Source organism: Orcinus orca, chromosome 17 (assembly GCF_937001465.1).
Source record: "Orcinus orca chromosome 17, mOrcOrc1.1, whole genome shotgun sequence".
NCBI classification, from domain to species: Eukaryota; Metazoa; Chordata; class Mammalia; order Artiodactyla; family Delphinidae; genus Orcinus; species Orcinus orca.
This window is the reverse complement of record NC_064575.1, coordinates 22,830,375-22,850,848: the sequence shown is the minus strand read 5'-3', so window position 1 is coordinate 22,850,848 and position 20,474 is coordinate 22,830,375. Positions and strand designations below refer to the sequence as shown.

General features: G+C 39.6%; 1 protein-coding gene across 1 annotated transcript in view; it reads right to left on the bottom strand.

The window, feature by feature from the left end:
• Positions 1–12,131: 12,131 nt before the first annotated feature.
• STMN2 (stathmin 2) overlaps positions 12,132–20,474 on the bottom strand; it is a 53,616-nt gene continuing 45,273 nt past the window's right edge. Inside the window, exon 5 of the mRNA XM_004276185.4 lies at positions 12,132–13,491. Coding sequence (XP_004276233.1) covers positions 13,432–13,491 — 60 coding nt within the window. The 3' untranslated portion in view covers positions 12,132–13,431. The remainder of the gene's footprint in view (positions 13,492–20,474) is intronic.

The following is a 20,474-nucleotide window of genomic DNA, read 5'->3' as shown; positions in this document are numbered from 1 at the left end:
TAAACTCCATGCTGGATCCTCAGTGAATGTTTGCTGAATGACTCAGTGAACTGGAGGGCTTGTTACCAGAGAAATAGTGAGCTGAATGTGTTGCAACACAATTCTACAGATTGTGCAGTTTCAATCCCCGTTTACCATGTGCCAGGCATTGGGCCAATTGAATTAATCAAGTTCTACCTTTGTTCTTAGTTTGGTGCTGTACTGCTCATTCCGTGGTGCCTTGGTTGTATATGCCATTTAAAGAGCAAGACCATTGATTTGCTTAGATGTAACTTACTTTTCATAAGGTTTCAACTGTGAAGTGAGTGAGGAAAGCCCCCTGAAATCTGGGTTTCACTTCTGGAAATTGATCCCTACTTAAAAGTTTAGAAGCTTTGTTCTGAGTGTGCTGCCATGAAAACTATGTTTTGGCTTGTTCATAGAGTAGGATCTTACCTTAAACTTATACATAGAAAAAAATCCACTTTGAAGTAGTTTTTCTTACATGTTTTTCTCTTTGTGGAACCTAGCTGAAATTCATGGGTCTCTTAATAAATATATTACTTGAGAGTGAATTCCACTGCATGGCAAGCCCTTTCTAGAATTTATTGCAGTTTCTGGAGAATCTGAAAATTTAAGAATCAAGCACAACAATTTACAAGTGTTCTGGATTTTGTGAAAGTTTAAGGAATCATCTGTTTTTACTGAGGCTTCCTGTATTCTTAAATTTACTGAATTCTTTAGTGATAAGATAGTGTGGAAGGAGTCTGATAAGAGTCTTGAAAAGAAGCTCGATTTGAACTGCAGAGAGTTTCTCTTTATAAATAACACTTTTTTTGGATAACATTTTCTGAAAATTTCCAAATTATTATTTTTGAAAAGACCATGACTGGTAAAAAGTCAATCAGAAACTATTTTAATTATGTCAAACTGAAAGAGATTTAAGGGAATTTGGTGTTTTCCAGAACTTTGTAAGTGCTGCGAGATTGAAAGTCAGAGGCACCATAGCTGTGTGGTCCAGAAAATCAGGAAGTGGTTGTTGCAATGTAGGAGTCTGGAGACAGCAGGAAAGGCCAGTGTCCATGGTCACAGTTGTCCTGAAGTAAGGCATTGTCAGAGAAATGTGACTGCTACAAAAGATCATCTTTGCTTTCCCCCCCAATTCCAGGGGGGAAAGAATGACTTTTATTTCCCTTCCACCTTCCAAATCTAATGCAAGCACATATCATTGGCAGAATCTATAGAGTACCAGGAACTCTGCTGGCAAAGAAGACAGGAAGTGTAGTTCACAGGCTTGTAGTCCTTGAGGAGAGTATAGAGGGATGAGAACGATACTGAATGATATTAGACAATATCAAACATATTCATCAACAATAATTAGAAGACCTATAAATCTTACTGGCTCCTTATACTGACAGAGTATATCCTTGAGTAATTTTCTCAGAAATTGGGCAGTACCTTTTATGAGCTCTTATATATATGAAAATATCTTTATTTTGCCTTTGCATTTGATTGATCATTTGATGGATGTAGAGCCCTACCTTATTTCCTCAAGACTTTAAAGATATTTCTCCTTTATCTTTTAGCATTCAGAGTTGCCAATAGGGACTCAGAATCGATCTGATTTTCACTCCTCTGTAGGTAAATTATTTTTAACTCTGTTGGCAATTTAAAGGATTGGATGTTTCCAAATTTCAGCATTTGTGTGGGTGCAGTCTTTGCATTTGCTCTGTTTAGCACTTAGTTGGTTATTTCTATCTGCTGATTCATGTTGCTCTGTAGTGCTAGGAAATTTTCTTCTGTTATGTCTTTATTTCCTACACCAACTGCTCCCCCTCTCACCCAGGTAATCTAGAAGAGCTCTGATATGAATGTTGGAACCCTCAATCCATCTTTCTTCTGTTCTTTCTTTTGGTGTCAAATCCAAAATAATCATTGCCAAGATTGATGTCAAGGAGCTTACCTTTGATATTTTTTTCTAGTAGTTTTATGTTCAAGTCTTTAATCTATTTTGAGTTGATTTTTGTGTATGGTGTAAGTTAGGGGTCCAGTTTCATTCTGTTGCATGTAGTTGTCCAGTTTTCCCAATACCTTTTATTGACGAGACTATGCTTTCCTCATTTATATTATTGACACCTTTTCCATAAATTAATTGAGTATATAATACATGGGTTTGTTTCTGGACTCTTTATTTGATTCCTTTGATTTGTTTTTATGCCAATAGCATACTGTTTTGATTACTATAGCTTTGCAATATAATTTGAAATCAGGAAGCATGATGCCTTCAGCTTTGTTCTTTTATTTCAAGATTACTTTGGCTGGTCAGGGTCTTTTGTGGTTCTATACAAATTTTAAAACTATTTGCTCTATTTCTGGAAAAATTTCATTGGAATATTGATAGGAATTGCATTGAATCTGTAAATTGCTTTAGAGAGTAAAATGAGTTTGAGTGTGTTCCCTCTTCTTCAATTTTTTTGGGGGAAGAGATTGAATAGAATTTTCATTAATTCTTCTTTAGATGTTTGGTAGAATTCATCAGTGAAGCCATCTGGTTCTGGGCTTTTCTTTGTAGGGAGGTTTTGATTATTGAGTCAATCCTTACTTGTTATTGATCTGCTCAGATTTTCTTTTTCTTCACAATTCAGACTTGGTAGGTTGTATGTTTCTCAAAATTTATCCATTTTTTCTAGGTTTTCCAATTTGTTAGTATATAAATTGTTCATAGTAGTCTCTTATGATCCTTTGTATTTACTGGCTATCAGTTGTAATGTTTTCTCTTTCATTTATAATTTTATTTCGTTGAATCCTCCCTCTTTTTTTCTTGGTAAGTTTAGATAAAGGTTTCTCAGTTCTGTAAACTTCTCTCTTAGAAATACTCCTGTCATCTGATAAGTTTTGATATGTTGTGTTTCCACTTTCATTTACTCTATTTTTTTTTTTTTTTTTGCCTCTATGTCCTTAGGGCTCACACTCATTGTTTTAGTTTGAATACAAAGATAGTGTTGTCTAACTCTCACTAAAGCCTGGAAAGTGGAAAGGAGTCAGCTGGCCTACATACTCAAGATATACACTCTCAGTTAAACACTCTCATACCTGGTTGCTGCCCCACACCTGTTACCTCTTGACTCTGGACTTAGAACTGCCCCCAACTGCATCTACCTCTGAAATACATGCCTTCCTCGAGCTGGATTTCTCTACAGATCTGAGTCCAACTGGTCTCCATTTTTCAAAGTTTGCTCAAAACTTCTGGCCTATTTACAGCACTTCTATTTTCTATTATTGCAATGGAATTACTCTATCTTAAATATATTTTATGCTATTTCACAGATTTGGGGCAAAAAATGAGAAATGAATATATCTAACTCTCCATCTTGATCTAACTGGTGACTTCTCAATTACGTTTTCCTAAAGAAATAGTTCCTTAAACCATTTATGGTGTTGCTCAAATAAGAGGAAATCACCCTTTGCTTTCAGAATTTTAATTAAAAAATTGATTTTCAAAATATCTATTCAAAATTATTATCCCACATTTACAACACAACTAAAAAGTTTTTGTTCTATCTGTTCTGATACATTTTGTGCAGACCTACTCAATGACAGAGAAATCAATTTGTTAATCCTTTGAGATTACTTTTGATTCTGAATTTTTGTTTTGTTTTTTTTACTCTCCGTACTTTTAAAATGTTGTCATCAGCCATGTTTGTGGGCTGAGCCATGAAAGGAGGAAATGAATCAAATCATTAAAAAAATGGAGATGTTCCCTTTGTTTCATTCATTTGTTTTCAATTATTATTATTATTTTTTACACTCCACAAATGTTTTCAGGCACTCTGTTAAATGTTGGGAGGAGATAATCATGGTATTTTCCAGAAACTAAAGAAAGTAAGGTTGTTACATAGATTATAGGGCTATGATGATAAGAGATGAAAGCAGTGAGACCACAAGTTTGTAAATTACACTAAGGAATTTAGAATAACTTCAGGGCAATGAGAAGCCACAAAAATATTTTAAGTGGAGAAGTGACCCAATCAGATATCAATTTTATGGACTCCCACCTTGGCTGTAGTATGTAGAACAGACTAGAAGTGGGTAAGATTTTTTCTTTGCAAAAGAGTATCCTGTTCTTACACGTTTTTCTTGCTCTTCTCTTCCATTTGCTGTTAGATTCATTTTACAAAAATGAAAACCTAGCCAAGAGAATACAAACCAGTTTAATAAGAAGGTTGTATGTGATTCTGTAATCGATCTTCTATAATGGACATTCTATAATTGCTAAAGTTTAATAGATTTTCCCATCCTTTTTGTGATAATATATAACTAGGCTTAGTTTATAGCTCTGGACTAGAAATGATGTGTCTTTTTTCTGTAACTGTCAATTTCATATTGAATGTATGAAACATTAAAAGTTTCCCAAAGAGGTATTACTCAAAATGTTAATCTCTAGGGGAAACTTTGACGTACGCTGTTGCTTCTCATTATTTCTTTTCAGTATGTAATTTGGTAATTAACTGTCCATCTCCCAATAGTAATGAAAAAGACATATAGGCAAAATATTGTGGTTACACAAGTGCTTGTTAATGAGTAAACAAATAAATTACATATAGAAGGTTGCTGACAACTTCTTAAATTTATAAGTGATTCTTATTGTTGTGTTAAATGTTGTGTTCCTTCAGCAGAATAAGTATATTTTACTAATATGTTTGGGCTTTGTGGCTACAATAACTGAGAATGGAAATATATTTATTTAATGCCCTACTCTGTTACAAAAATCATCTGAGATATTTATATGTGTAAATATAAGCCCTCATTGCAGGCAGAGAAGTGTTTGAAAGCTAAAAATCTGTAATAAAACTTGTATGAAAATCAAAGTGGCCTGGGTATAATTATAAAATGTCTTCCAAATAGCTGTTTGTGATGAGTTTAATATAAAGTTCAGGACAGAAAAGTTTGCATTTCAGTTCCTTCTAGATAAAAAATAACCAAAGTAACTAATACTTTATAAATAGTAAGTACTCCTTCCTAGGGATTAGGCTTTTTTTTTTAGTGCTTAAAGTTGCTAATTCATTTAATTTTCACTATAACTTTATGATGTCGGTACTATTATCATCCTCCATTATATCTGAAGAAACAGAGGCAGAGGCGTTAAGTTATTTGTTTACTGACACCTGACTGATAAGTAACCAAGGTGGGATTTGAACCCACACACTTTGGCCCCATGTTATTGGCCAGCATACCATGTTTCTACATTGTTAGAAGGCTATCTCAGTAATCCCAGCAAATGATGAAGATAGATTAGACGAAGGTGATAAAGTATCTATCTACCTACCATCAATCATCTATCTATCTACTGATTCTGAGAATAGAGTCAACAAAATTTTCTGATGTTTGCCTATGGAGTATGAGAGAAAGAAGGGGATCAAAGGTGACTACACAGGGGGCTTCCCTGGTGACGAAGTAGTTGAGAGTCTGCCTGCCGATGCAGGGGACGCGGGTTCGTGCCCCGGTCCGGGAAGATCCCACATGCCGCAGAGCGGCTGGGCCCATGAGCCATGGTCGCTGAGCCTGTGCGTCCGGAGCCTGTGCTCCGCAACGGGAGAGGCCACAACAGTGAGAAGCCCGCGTACCAAAAACAAACAAACAAACAAACAAAAGAATGTGGGAGCTTCATCTATGTGGATATTATCATTAACACAGAAATAGAGTTGAAGAGAGTAACAGTGATCCAAGAACTAAAAATCATAGAGAAATGTGGGACCGTGACCTGGGGGTTTGTAGTGAACCCCAACAATGAAGAAAAGAGGTTGAATAGTCTGGTGACATGAGATGCAAGAGTGGGTATTTTAGGGAGGAGTTAGAATGATCTGAATGTGGAAAACAAGAACACACTTCTTGAGAAGCCTACAGGGGAAGCAGAATCCCCAGGGGAGAGAGGGAAAGACATTGTTTCCATTGGGAATTTCCATTGGGAAAGACATTGTTTACCTGGGGAATTTAAGGCTTAAAGGAGACAATGCACGTACAGTATTCAGCACATAAATGCCAGGAATTTTTTTGTCACCAGACCCTGAGAACTGTGCCCTTGCTGTACTTTCCCATTTTGGAAGAGAGTTCAGTTTAGTTAGACTCCATTTCCTCAGGAACAAATGGGAACTTCAGGCTTCAGAGCCCTGGACCAGCTGCTGCTTTAAGTGGCATGACTTGCGGGCAGAATCAGCAGCCCATGTGGTGTGACCTGCTGGGACCAGTGTTGGTTTCATGGTATGTTGCTGAAAGTGTTACCATTAAATTCCTAATTAAACAGTTGCCTCCAAGTGATTTTATTCTGTTTTTCTCTATGGTTAGATGTTAAGAAGTTTTCCTTTTGCGGAGGTTTATTTTTCTGATCATCTAAAATGGTGTTGTATACCTAAAGCTTAATTTCAAGCTCAAATAATTTGAAACCAAGAAGACACTATTAGACTATAGCGGAAGGAAAGAAGATGGGAACTCATATTAAGCGTTGAATATGCCAAGCACTGCGGTAAGTATTCTTCTCATTCGAATTCATCAATTCATTTTGTTCATTCATTCATTAACTCACCAAAAGTATGTCTGTGTGTGTGCACGTGTGTGTGTGTGTATTGAACCCTTGCTAAATACTAGGGATTCAACAATAAATTAGAAGAGGACTCTCTGCTTTGGAGGAGCTTATGGTTAAATGAGAGAAACAGCTAAGCAAACAGAAATTATAATATAGTGGGATATATGTTAATAATAATTATGGAACATTTACCATGTACCAGGTGCTCTGTAAAGATCCTTTACGTTAGCTCATTTAATCTTGTCAGCAGGCTTCTCAGACACTACATTAATCATCTCATAACAATGCTGTGTTACAAACCATTTCAAACCTCGGTGGCTCATGACCATAAATATTTACTTTTCTTGCATGTACATATATTTTTTCTGTTTCAGAGTGTTGGTCAGCTGGGCTTGGCTCCAGGCTTTTGACTGGGTTCGGGTCTGCTCACGTGCCTCCACATTCTCCTTGTTTACAACAGCTCCTCCAGGACATGTTTCCATGACAGATCATAGGAGTATAAGCTGGCAAGCCCCTGCTTGGTTAAAGCCTTGACTCATAGCAAATCCAGTATTATTCCATTGGCCAAGGTCTGATGCGTAGTCAAGCCCAACATCAGTGGGTGGGGAAATGTACTCTGTCTTCGCCAGTGAGAGGTCCTGCAGTCGAGTGAAGAGCTGAGACAATGATTCAGTCAAATGTAGGCGTTGACTATGAGATCATCCCTAGCTTCCCGGTAAGGATATTTAAAGAAGATAAACAACTTGCTCAGGGTCAGAGAGCTAGGGACCTTAATCTCCAAAGCCCATGCCCTTGACCGCTACACTATTTTGCACAGGGTGCTTTGGGAGCACATAGGCGATGCGGCTCACCAGCCTATTGGGGCGTCAGTAGGGAAGGAAGGGACTGGAGCTGATCCTGAGTAGTATTTGGCCAGACTGGGAGTTTAGTAGCAAAGGGGCCATCGGTAGTGGTGAAAGCAGTTTCACTGGAGAGGTGAGAGCAGAAGGCAGATGGTGGTAGGTTGAAATGTGCTTGGGAGGTGAAGGAAGAGAAACAGGTTCTAGAAGCTTGACTAAGATGGGTAGAAAAAAATATGACAATAGGATTGGAATAGGATACAAGATAGCATTTTTTTTTTTTCTTCAGAGACCTGAGTGCTTAATGCTAACCTGAGAGTTAGTAGAGAGGCCCCGTTGGACTGAAGTTTGGCTTCCAACACATCTTTGCCCCTCCATACGAGATGTCCCTGCTGGTGGGAGGTGAGGGACAGAGAAGAGATGAATGTGACTCAAAAAAGAGGGAGGGGGGACTTCCCTGGTGGTACAGTGGTTAGGACTCCACTCTTACATTGCAGGGGGCACGGGTTTGATCCCGGGTTGGGGAACTAAAATCCCACATGCCGTGAAGTGTGGCCAAAAAAAAAAAAGAGAGAGAGAGAGAGAGAGAGGATCATTTCAATGATTGTATGTACCATTGCATATAACATGTAGTCTAGCTCAGTGTCTGTCATGTAGCCTACAGAATTGAATTGATACATTTATTTAACTAGTATTTAGGAAACATCACAAGCAGGTTTTAAAAGACTTTCTGGAAGTCCCCATTAATTGAAATAGAATCCTTCACAATATTCCATGCTGTGTCAGGTTAGTCAAACGTATTACTTCCTTTCATACACAAAAGGGTCTACTGAAGCCTCAGTCACGGGAATATGTGTCTTAGGAAAATAATTTTAGAGGTAGTTGGCACAAGTATGTATGTGAAGATTTTTGTATGCTAGAATTTGTATAAGGTTTTAAACGTTTTGCTCTCTTATCTTTTAAAACAATGCAGGTGACTATAGTTCAAAATAAACCAATGAAAAAATTCAATTTGCCTGTTCATATTTGAGATAAATAGTTCAGCTGGTTAGGTCAGGCCCCCTTCCCAATATCATAGTGTTAAATGGTTTCTTTGCCATTTAGGACTCAAATGAACTGAAAATACGTAAGCCACTTGAAAGCTGTTGAAACGTTCAATTTCAGACTGGGGATGATGTGGTTGGCTAAAAGTCACAGTGTGTGATGGTAAAAAGAATTTCAATTCATTAATAGTTATTAGTGAATAACAACCTCAGAGCTCACGGGCATAAAACAAAAAGAGTTTACCCCATTCCTGATACATGTCTCTCACAGATGGGGGCTGAGCTCTGTTTTCTTCTTCCAGGTCGTGGGAGCAGGGGGAAATTGGGCCTGATGAATTGTGAACTTCCTCTCAAGTTTTCCACCTGGAAGGGGCACAGGTTACTCCCGCACAACGTGCACTGAGCAAAGGGAATTACACAACCACGCCTAACTAGAAGTGTCAGGGAACAAATCAATCCCAGAAAAAAAGAAGCCAGAACTATTTAGTGAATAGCACGAATGACAAACAAATGGAAGGTATCCTAGTTGTCATGAGCACTGTTCTCTAATTCTGTCGGCGGTCTGTACTACAGGTCGCCATATCCTCTGTTTGTCCTTCCAGATTCTCTTTCTGCCTTTCTTCATCCTACTCAGCCCCAGAGGCTGACTTCTACACACTGCCTCCCCTGGGCTCCCTTGCCGTCTGGTTTCTTGTTGGATTTGGCCACTGCGAGTCCTTGGCTACAGAGGGAAGAGTAAGAGAAGAAGGCGGCTCTATTCTGTGGATCCCTCCTTGCCGGGCTCCATTTGTTAGAGGCTGAATTCCTCTCTTTAAGGTCATAGCCCCTGATCAGACAGCCTTCTTCTACAGCTACAACTTTCTCTTGGATCTATCGGCCACAGGTGGAAATGGCTTCTCTCTGGTGGTACACGCTAGGTCCTTCACCATCCTTTGTTGGTTTCTTTTAATCTGTCCACATCCTCATAAAAGAATCTTCATTAAATATACTTCATTTACCCCTTCATAGTATGCCATCTATTTCTTGCCAGGTTGAGGACTAGTATGTGAGGGTGTGATAGTAAAAACGTAATGAGTCTTGGATCTGCAAGTTTGGTGGGCAGCAAGATGGCAAGGAGCTGCTAAGGTTCCATGGAGGGCGTATTCTCCAATGCGCCAAGGGGAATAAAGGGACAGGAAGATCTGCTTAGGTAACAGAGCCAAGAGCCATGGAGTGGGGAGCCCCTCTCTGGGAGTAGAATAGAGACAGAAGCAAGGAACGTTCCCTATCCCAAAGGAGGACCCTCATAATGACTGGCCAATGGGTCACCAGAATTTCTATCTTCAGTGAATGCCATGTATTCCCTATTGTTCCCCTTTAGAACAAGCTTGTTTATTGTGATTTATCTGTCCTCATCTCACCACCGTAAATTGAATATGTTAGGGAAGATAACTTGCATTTTAAATTGATTTGTCTCTTGTCAGGAGGAGTCACATCCACATCTGTCGGAAAGAGTACTGTGTACCACCGAGATCCTGGACATTGAGCTTGATGTCATGGACAAGTGGCACTTGGGGATTTTATATCTTAGGAACAGTGTGAGTGTACTTTACGTGTGGGAAGGAGAGTCAACCTGCTATTTGGTGACCAGTAGGGTGGTAGTCATCAGTGCTGCTTACTTCTGGCTTTCCTCCTTCTGGGCTTATGATGGGCTGGAATCTTTCCTGATCGTTTAGAATCAAATGTGGTTGTATCACTTACTTTGACCAATATAACTTGTGCTATTTCTGGGAGGAAGCTTTAAGAGAGCCAGCACGTGATTGGCCATGTTTACACTTTTCCTCTTCTACGGTGGCCAGCGATGTTCCAGGTAGAGGCAGTCCTTGTAGGCCTTTGGCTCCAGAGTGAGCAGTGAAACAGAGCAGCGTCCACTGTGACTCATGTTGGACATGTACAGCAGGAGAAGGAAATAAACTTTTCTGGTTTCATTTCACAGAGATTTGGGGGGTTTTATTACAGAGCAAGCTAGGCTCTTGTGACTGACATTGTAGTGAAGGTAATTCTAGACAGAGAGTACAGCATACGCATGGAGGCCAGACATTTCATGTCATTGGTATGTCAGGAGGCATGGTTTGGTGTCTAAGGAAAATGACGTTCTTGAGAAAAGAGAGGTGTGTTGGGGACAATTTAATGTCATGTAAAGACGTGCAGATTTTATTCTGCTGGTAAAGGGGAGATAGTAGTAGAATGTGGGAGGGACCCGATCAGTGTGTAGAGGAGACTGTAGACTGGCACGGAAGAGACTTCTCAGTTGGCTCCTGTGAGAGTCTGATAGCATCCAAATTAGGGCAGTGGTTATGAAAGCAGAAAAGCAAGGAATGAGGGGCAACTTGGAAGTCAAATCAGTGCTGCCTGATGGTCACTCGGAGGTGGGCAGTGGGGACAGAGGGGAATCTAAGATGACCTGGATAATTTGGGGGAGCTTGAGGATGTTAGTTTTGCTTTAGGCTCTGTGTTTGCCTTAGCAGTTTTCAGCAAATTGCCTGATTAGAAGTCAAGGACCGTTGTCCTGTCCAGCCTGGGAATGCAAGAGGTGACTGCGTGCTAAAGTCAAGGGTACCGTGTTTCCCTTCTCATTCTCTCCCTCAGTGGGAGGGCTGATGGGAGAGTTAGAGTACGGCTATCAGTGCAAGTGTTGTAAAGTCTGGTGCTTGATTCAGGGAGGAGAATAACATTTATCAGTCTTCCACTGTTTCACACATTTTTGAGAGTAGAAGAGATGAGAGGAGGGTGAATCTTCAAATCCATGGGATTATGTGAGTTTTCTTTAAAGAACATTTCAAAGTCATATACGCAATTTAAACGTAATCCTGAGGAAATCCAGGGCTTAATCACAGGTTCTGGCCCAGTGGAAGCCCTTCAAGTAATGTTTACTGAATTAAGCAACATAAAAATCAGTGCGGAAGTATGGTTTATTTTATGCTAATCAGAAGCTCTGATTGACTTCTGAAAGGAAGATCATGGAATTCATGTTTTTAAGGATGTGTATCAATGGTTGCAGTGTTAGATGCCCACAAATAAAGGATATTCAAGATAGGGACCAGGTGGCCTCCACCTTAAACTTGGCGTGTTAGCACTCCTATGGACAATAGCTCAGTTTGTTTATTCGTAAGTCTGTGTGGTTTCAATTATTTATGATTTTCTGCTAAAACTGGATGTGGTTCCTTTGGTCCTGCAGTATCCATCTGGGTCATTGACACGCCCCCGCTGTGTCCGTGTGTGCAGTGTGTTTATTGGCAGTGCAAAATTCGGCAGTATGGCAGGGAAATCACATTTTAACAGGCTGGGGAAGGTGTCCTGTGGCCGCGTGGGAGAACGTGAGGCGGTGCCAGGAAGCTTCCAAGCTCTTTGAGAAGGGCTCTCTCCTGCAGAATCATCAGTCTAAACCTGTGGTATCTCCTTCAATTTTGAATGTTTTTTAAGGGGAACAGATTGAAGCCCTCTCCTGCTGTGTTGGGACTGTCAGAGGGAGAGAGAAAAGTGATGCTTCCTGCTGCTCCAGAAGGGAAGTGAATCAGCAGGGCCCTGGTTTCCTTCAAACTCTAATTACTGTCTTTGCTTCTGAGATTGCCTAAGGCAACGGCCACCCTTTTAAAATCTGAACTCCAGGGTCTGACACACGGAGGGGCAAGAGAACAGACCAAACCTGTATTAGTTCACAGAACTCCAATTCTTTATTAATCACAGCTTGCTCACAATGACATACAGGAAAATAGCACTAATGAAGAGTAAATATGCAGGCAGCAACCTTCGGGAGTTGGGAGTTGGGGGAGAAACGACTTCAAAACTGCGATAGGTACTTATGGTGGGTATCTGTTGATTCTCTCAGTTGGCACAAACGCCCTGCTTAGCCCCCTTGACTGCGTCAGCCCTCATAGATGGAGTAATATATATAAATATTTTTTTAAATAGGCAGGATTGCCTCACACTGGGGAAGAAAGACCAGCTTAAGTGAAAGTCCGCAGTGTTTTTGATTTTGTTTGTGTGTGTGTTTGAATGCAACAATCAGCTCACAGTTTCCAAGTGGAAAAATATTCAGTAGCATCATGTACTTGTACTATAGGTAAGAGCTTAAAATGAACATCATCAATCATGGCATCCACAAATAAGCCACCTGACACATTAATTCATTCCATCAAAAGAACGTAAACTAGAGAATAAGCCACTTCATGAAAAGCAATTTCACGGCTGCTTGAACCATCTGGGTTAGGATCTGTGTTCAGCACTTTAAAAGGTTCAGCTTTTTGCTTCTACCCAGATTGATCTCAGATCTGTCTTTTTCGTCCATCCCTTTCTAAAGCCAAAGCACATTTGTAGCACATAATCCAGTAGAAGCAGAAGTAAATGCTACGAGTAGTGGTTTTTCTTAGCCTGGTTTTGTAGTTCTTAGGCAGTCAGTAGATTATGAGCGGACAAATGTGGTGATTTGTGTGGAGTTGTAATACCTGTGATCTAGGTATGGTCTCAGTCAAGTTCAGAGATTACCAAGCTGTCTAGGTCAGTAGGCAATGGTGGGTTTCTAGCACCAAAGACTGTCTATTGACCTCATTTTTCTGTTGGAATGAAAAGGGCAGGGAATGGAGTCAGACATGGGGAGCTTCAAAAAGAACAGACCTAGCAAATTCATTTGAGTGGAAAGACACAACATCAAAAGCCTGTTACAGGACATGTAAGATTATGAAATAACTTGCATAATGCAATACTTGTATTTTTTAACAAAAATGTAAGTATTTACAAAATAAGATCCAAGGTATTTTTTAAACATCAAGCAAAACATTCTGCAAAGAGACCGCATTGATTTTTTTTTTTAATTTTTGATTCTGTTTTTTGTTTTTTATAATGAGTTCTTTTTAAACCATGTCATACATTTCCCATACTGATATCGCATGATCCATTATAATATAGGCAGGGGGATTTACTAATGGTGGGGCGTGCCATACCCTCCGTCGCTTCAGCCAGACAGTTCGACCTGGAGTTCCTTGTTCCTGCGCACCTCCGCAGCATGCCTCTCCTGAAAAACACCGATGGGAGACGAGACATCAGGAGCCTCGCCTGGTCCACAGAGAATTAGGAGGCCCCGCCCACTAATGTGGCTACTATGCGCTTGACTGGAAGTAACCCCCTTTAGCGTCTACCTTTAGGAAATGTTCTCATTTCAAAGAAAGGAAAACGTGGAACCCAATAAGGGTCACATTACAGAAGATCATAGAAGACTAATAGTGTCTAAAAAAATTGTATCACTGTATTTGATTAAAACGATGAACAAAAGATCATATGATTAAGAGAATTTAAAAATTTTTTGATTAAGAGAATTTTGACTATTAGGACTACTGTATAAATCCAGAGAATAGCAATACAATATCATCCTGTCTTCTCTATCATTTTGAACGGTGTTTTTCCTTTTCCTTAACATTTTAAGGGCTTTATAATTGCCAGTGGACATTTTGGGAGGATGAGATGCAGGAACAAGACTTGTATACTTCCTAAATTCTTAACCCCTTAGTCAAGGGCTTTCAAAACTTGAGTCCAAATGACCTCTCCAGTCTTAGTCTCCACCCTTCTCCTACGCCTGCTTGATTTCTCGGTTTAACGGAATTGTCTTTTTTTTTTTTTTTTTTTTGCGGTACGTGGGCCTCTCACTGTTGTGGCCTCTCCCGTTGCGGAGCACAGGCTCCGGACGCACAGGCTCAGTGGCCATGGCTCACGGGCACAGCCGCTCCGCGGCATGTGGGATCTTCCTGGACCGGGGCACGAACCCGTGTCCCCTGCATCGGCAGGCGGACTCTTAACCACTGTGCCACCAGGGAAGCCCCGGAATTATCTTTTCATGCACATTTCAATGCTGGAGATTCCAAGTCTTCCAGTTCCAACCACCAGGATAGTAAACAGACTCTTTAATCCCTGTAGCGGTTGTCTCTTTCTCCGTGAAGACTTTCATGAGACTGAAAACTATCTCACTTTCCATTTGAAAACCTGCATTAATCTTCCCTTTTATGTGGCAGCCGTTTTATTCTAACTTGTGCTTTGGTCATTTCTGTTCTTATCTCATCAGCTCTCTTAGGCAGATGCTTACTTAGAAGCTCGCTGAGGGCCAGGGCTGCATTTTCTCACTTTTGTTGCACTTGCAGGGCCCAGCAGGTTCTCTTGCACATAGTGCATGATCAATAGATGTTTATTTACGTGAGGATCTGGGGCACTAAACTTGATTTGGGAACTAAACTCTCTGAGAAGGGAGCTGATAGGAAGGTGGAATTCTATTTTTAGTACATAGTTCTGCCTTGGATGAGTATAAGCACATTGTCTTGCCTATCATAGGTGATAAATACGTGGGTGTTAAATTGAAACTGAATTTTTAAAATATTAATTGTTATTAGTATTATTTATTTTTCTATTTAGAATATTATTTATATTGCTATTTTACTCCCCTGAAGCTCCAGAAATTTCTTGTGGCTCTATAGCAGGGGTCCCCAACCCCCAGGCCACAGACAAGTACTGGTCCGTCCTGTTAGGAACCGGGCTGCACAGCAGGAAGTGAGCGGTGAGCGAGCGAGCGAAGCTTCATCTCTATTTACAGCCCCTCCCCATGGCTTGAGTTACCGCCTGAGCTCTGCCTTCTGTCGTATCAGCGGCGGCATTAGATTCTCAGAGGAGCACGAACCCTACTGTGAACTGCGCATGCGAGGGATCTAGGTTGTGCGCTCCGTATGAGAATCTAACGCCTGATGATCTGAGGTGGAGCTGAGGCAGTGATGCTAGCGCTCGGCAGCTACTGCAAATACAGATTATCATTAGCAGAGAGGTTTGACTGCAGAGACCATAATAAATCAACTGCTTGCAGACTCATATCAAAACCCTATGAGTGAGTGGCAAGTGACGATTAAGCTGCATCTTACAGAGTAGACTGGACATAAGCAACACACTTCGGGTGTCTCTGTCTCCCATCATCCCCAGATGGAACCATCTAGTTGTAGGAAAACAAGTTCAGGGCTCCCACTGATTCTGCATTATGGTGAGTTGTATAATGATTTCATTATATATTACAATGTAATCATGATAGAAATAAAGTGCACAATAAATGTAATGCACTCGAATCATCCCCAAACCATTCTCCAGCCCCCGCCCTGGGTCTGTGGAAAAATTGTCTTCCACGAAACCCGTCCCTGGTGACAAAATGTTGGGGACTGCTGCTCTATAGATTCCTTTAGTTCAGAGGCAATGATCTTGACCAGCTATAAAGTAAATCTTATCATGAAGCTCTATTAATCTCAAGTAGTCTCTGCTTATAGGTTCCTTATAATACTAAGCATTTATTAGGCACTTAATATGTACCAGTTCTGCATAGGTACAGATTTTACCTGTATTCATTCCCTTGATCCTCGAAACAATCCTGTGATGGAGGCTCTATTCTGGTGCCCATTTTACAGATGAAGAAACTGAGGCACAGAAAGGCTAAGTCACTTGCCCAAGATCACAAAAGTAAGAAGCAGCAGAGCTGAGACTCCAACCCAGGGAGCCTGGCTATACAGCCCCCATTCAACCACTGCTATGTAGCCTCAATGTGAACGTGAGGAGAAAATTTTATAGTTGTATGGAAAAATGTGTCTTTTCAAATGTAGGTTCTGGGAGAGGAAGGCATGTACAGCCCTACGTTTCCTTCAAAGATACAGAGTTAGAGTAAACAGGAAGTTGATTCTAGAGAAAGAGTTTAAAAGCAATTTTATTTAATTGGTTTAAATGAGCTTTTTGTCTGTATTCAAAAGCCATGAAGAGAAGAGGGAAAAAACATGTATAGAGAAATCATGTCCTGTCTGGAAATGTCACAGGGGAACTAGCATGAATGCAGCTGACTCTTCTTTCTTTTTGTTCTGCTATGGTGCGGAAAAAGATGCCATAAAATCTTTTTCTCACGCAGAAACTAATTAGTAAGACCTGAGCTCTGACAAAAATTGAGAGAAAGCCCAGACCATCACTATGTTAGGAAAAAAAACCAGCCTCAAGTCTAAAGATTCATATAAACTCAAATTTATAATATAACAGGAAAGATTATAATCAGTACTATTAAGCTACTTTGGAGCACACTTCTTATTCAGCTCAAAATTAGTTGCAAAAAATGGATTTTGCCACAGGAAAGAAGAAATATAATCTGTGAGCTTGAGATAACATGAAAAAAAAAAGGAAATTTAAATAAATGCTGAGCTTCTGGGAAAAATATTGTTTATTTTCAGGCATTCTAGTAAATCTATTATTTGAAAACCTTACATTCAAATCATCAAATATATACTCAAAATTGTAATGTGATTTCGTATAAAAATGTGGGAGAATCAAAGGCAGATAGGCAGGGGGCGTGTAATTTTCAACAGAGTCTGTTTTTTTTTTAATCAGCAAAATGTTGGCAATTGTCAGACCTTGAGTAAGAGGTTACTGAGGAAGTTGTGATGCTCTGAGAAAGTGCATCAAGAGGTCAAGTCTATTCTTTGATAATATTCATTTCATTATTGAGCTTCTAATATTTGCCAGGCACTGTCAGACACGCTGGGTTAGACAGAGCGAAGCAGATCTAAATTTACAATGTTCTCTACAACTTACCCCCTTGCTCCCATCAATATAATAGTGCTTAAGCGCTTGTATGCAACTATTCTTTTGATATGCAAAAATGTGTAAGAGATGGTTTTAGGAAAAAATTCTGATTCTTGGAGAAAATGTGATTAGAGAGATTTCTGTACTGGAAGCGAAGAAATATGAGGTCTTTCTTTTACTTTACCTTTTAATATCCCCTTCACCTCACTAGGTATCAAATCTAAACAAAAGACTTGAACTAGATGACTTAGGGTATCAATTCCAATCCATGAAATCCTATTATATGAGTATTTAAATGCAAGATGAGATTCAACATCATCAGAATCCTTCTTTTTACTAATAGCTATGAGCTTGCAATGCAAAAGAGGGGTCAGGAGTGAGTCAGGAGTGCCGCAAAGCACGTTTTCATACATGAAGATGACGTTGGGCATGGGAGCATATCAACATCCAATGCCGCTGCCAAGTCTGCTTACTGTGCAGTGTTTTAGGATGGCCAAAGTTACAGCTTTAGCTTCGAATAAAAGTTTGGAGTCAAAAAGACATGGGTTCACACCGAGACTCTGCGATCTGCTTAGCTTTGTGATCTTGGCCAAATGGCTTAACCTCTCTAAGGACCAGGTTCCTTAGATGCAAAATGGGGATGATAACAGTATTTCCTTCTAGGGCTGTAGCTTGGATTAAATTCCATAGCATGTGTCAAATGCCTGGCCTACAGTGAGAAATCAGTGAAAGCTAGTTTAATCCTCTTTTCCCTTTCATTTTTCATTTATCAGACATATTCCATAGGAAATAGTTAACACGAATAGCATTCGTGAATCAGAATGATAAAGAAAAAAAGTCAGGTGAGAAGCATGAAAGGTTACAACAGACGGAAATTGATAATGGTTGAAATCTCTATCTAAAGAGTTATATATCATCAAAATCATCTCTTAGAAAAAGAATCACAGAATGTTACTCCCTGAAGAAAAAACATTTTTTGTCCTTTCTATATCCAGATTATTTTGCCTATGTCTTTAGCCCTCATGCAATTAAAAAAAAAGGAAACTGTAAATCATAGCTAATGTGATATAGGTGTGGCTAACACAAGGAAAAAGAAGGACATGGAACTCCAATTTACTGATTCATTTCTCAGACAGGTCCTGGTCCACATTCAAAGGGTGTAATTAGAAGTACATTTAAATGTTTGATGTTAAAGTTATATGTTTAATGAATGTATCTATGGTCAAAATGATTATACATGCTTTAACTGATTTTTCAAAACTAGCTATTCACTACAGTTCCTGGTTGGGTTTGACAAGAGAGCTGCTACGACCCAGGGTTCCAAATGGGTCAGGTGGTGGATTTTCTGTGGGATACTGTCTAGTGGGTTAGGGGAAGAAGCACACGTGGGGGAAGGAGAACGTGTCTCTTATCCTTTCTGTATGGCGAGAATAGGTGTTGCCTCTCTCTCTGTCTGTCTCTTTCTATTTTTTAGAAATAGAAACTCCAAGAATAAGAACATTTTTAATTTTACTGCAGGGTCAGTCATAATCCGCAGTGTAGTCATAGACTACAATTTTGAGCCCTGAGCATGACTATTCATGTCACTCAATTTGAGTGACTGAAACAGGTCAGACTAATGCAGGTCTTTGTGGCACAGGCATCTTTTTGCTCACACCCTCTTCATTTGATTCTTTTCTATATGATAAGTTGGAGTGTTGAGATGAAGTGCTAAGGAAACAGAAACGGAAATTTAAAAACAGTGTAACATTCAAAATTGTACTGAGCACAAAGCTAATATGTGTCATGTGTTCAGTAAATGTATCATCATCATCACAACTACATTTATTATCATTAATAATTATTAACCGAATGATTAATAAACTAATAATCATAGGATATGTTCTCATATAGGAGATAGTAGAAATTGTGAGAGGCATGAGGAATCCTGGGAATAGAATAGGGAGAAAAGAGAGATCATGAGCTGAATTATGTATGTACGTATGTATGTATGTATGTATGTATTCAAAAATATTTGTTGAGTTCTCCCACATTCTAGGCACTGTGTGTTCAGTGGTGAACAATATAGACACAGTACCTGCCCACATACTACTCACATGTTAGTTTTTTTATATTTTTATAGGTGCTCATTTATTCAAGAAATGAATAGTAATATATGTTAAAAAAAAGAGTGTAACATTATTGTTGAAGGAAGAAAGAACATGTTTACGGAACAAAAAATCAAAAAGATTTAAATATCATTTATGACAACATAACAGAACATATTTAAGAAGGCTTTAGCTCAGTGCTTTTCAACCCTGGCTAAATATGAGTGCTTATGGGTAAGCTTTAAAAATGCTGATCTCTGGGTTCCGCCCCAGACAGCTACATCAGAAGCTCTCATTTTAAAGAGCTCTTCAGTAAGTTCTAAAGTGCAACTGGGATTGATTTTGCTTTAGGCTTTCAGTCTTATCTAAAGGCTTTGTGCTAACGTGGCTGGGACTCTGACAGGTCTGTGGGAATTCATCAGTGAATGACACTGAGGATACCATCGTAGCCACCATCGAGGGACATGCTCTGCTCAAATGCTCAATTCGATTAATTGAGAAGGAGGGGGACTGAGGGCTGGGTGGCAGGCAGATTGCTGCAGAAGCTCACGTGGAATTGTATCACATCTGTTGGCTAACCGGTAGGGCCAGTGAGGGCTGTCAAAATGGTGGGCACTTAGTGTGGTCGCCTGATGACTATCTCACTAATAGACGTCATTTCAGTAATAATCACCTTTTGACGTGGGAGATTCCAGAAAAGCTTATGTTATATTGGCAGTTTCATGCACTTTCAGCGTAATTATTATTATCGATCCTCTTTTTAATTTCTAACTTCATTGCAGTAATTTCATTCAGAAAAAGTCACAATAAAAAACTAACTTTGTCTTATTTTAGGAAGAAGCATAGTAGTTTTAGTACATACAAACACATATACCATATGTCAACAAAAAATCTACAATGTTCTCAAAATACATCAAATGGAAGTAAAGTTAGTATGCTCTAAGGAGTATCTCCACTTTACTGAGAAGATAACAGATCTTGGCTGTCACTGGTCAAAGATTCTATTAGATTTGAAAAGTGTCTCTTTAGCTATGGAATACCAGGGAAAATGTGGCCCTAAAAATGATGTGGGCTGCATCACTCAGCGCAGGATAAAATGCTGTCAGCTGAGATTTACATCAGAAAAAGCTACAAACCGCTAGTTCTCAAACCTGACTGCATACTGGAATCATCTGGAGAGTTAAAAAAAATATATGGATGCCTGGGTCCCACCCCTGGAGAGTCTGCAGCTTGATGCCAGGAATATTAAGCATTCCACAGGTTGATTATTTCCAGGACAAACTGTATGTATGCATGTATGTATGTATGTATGCATGTATGTAGACATGCA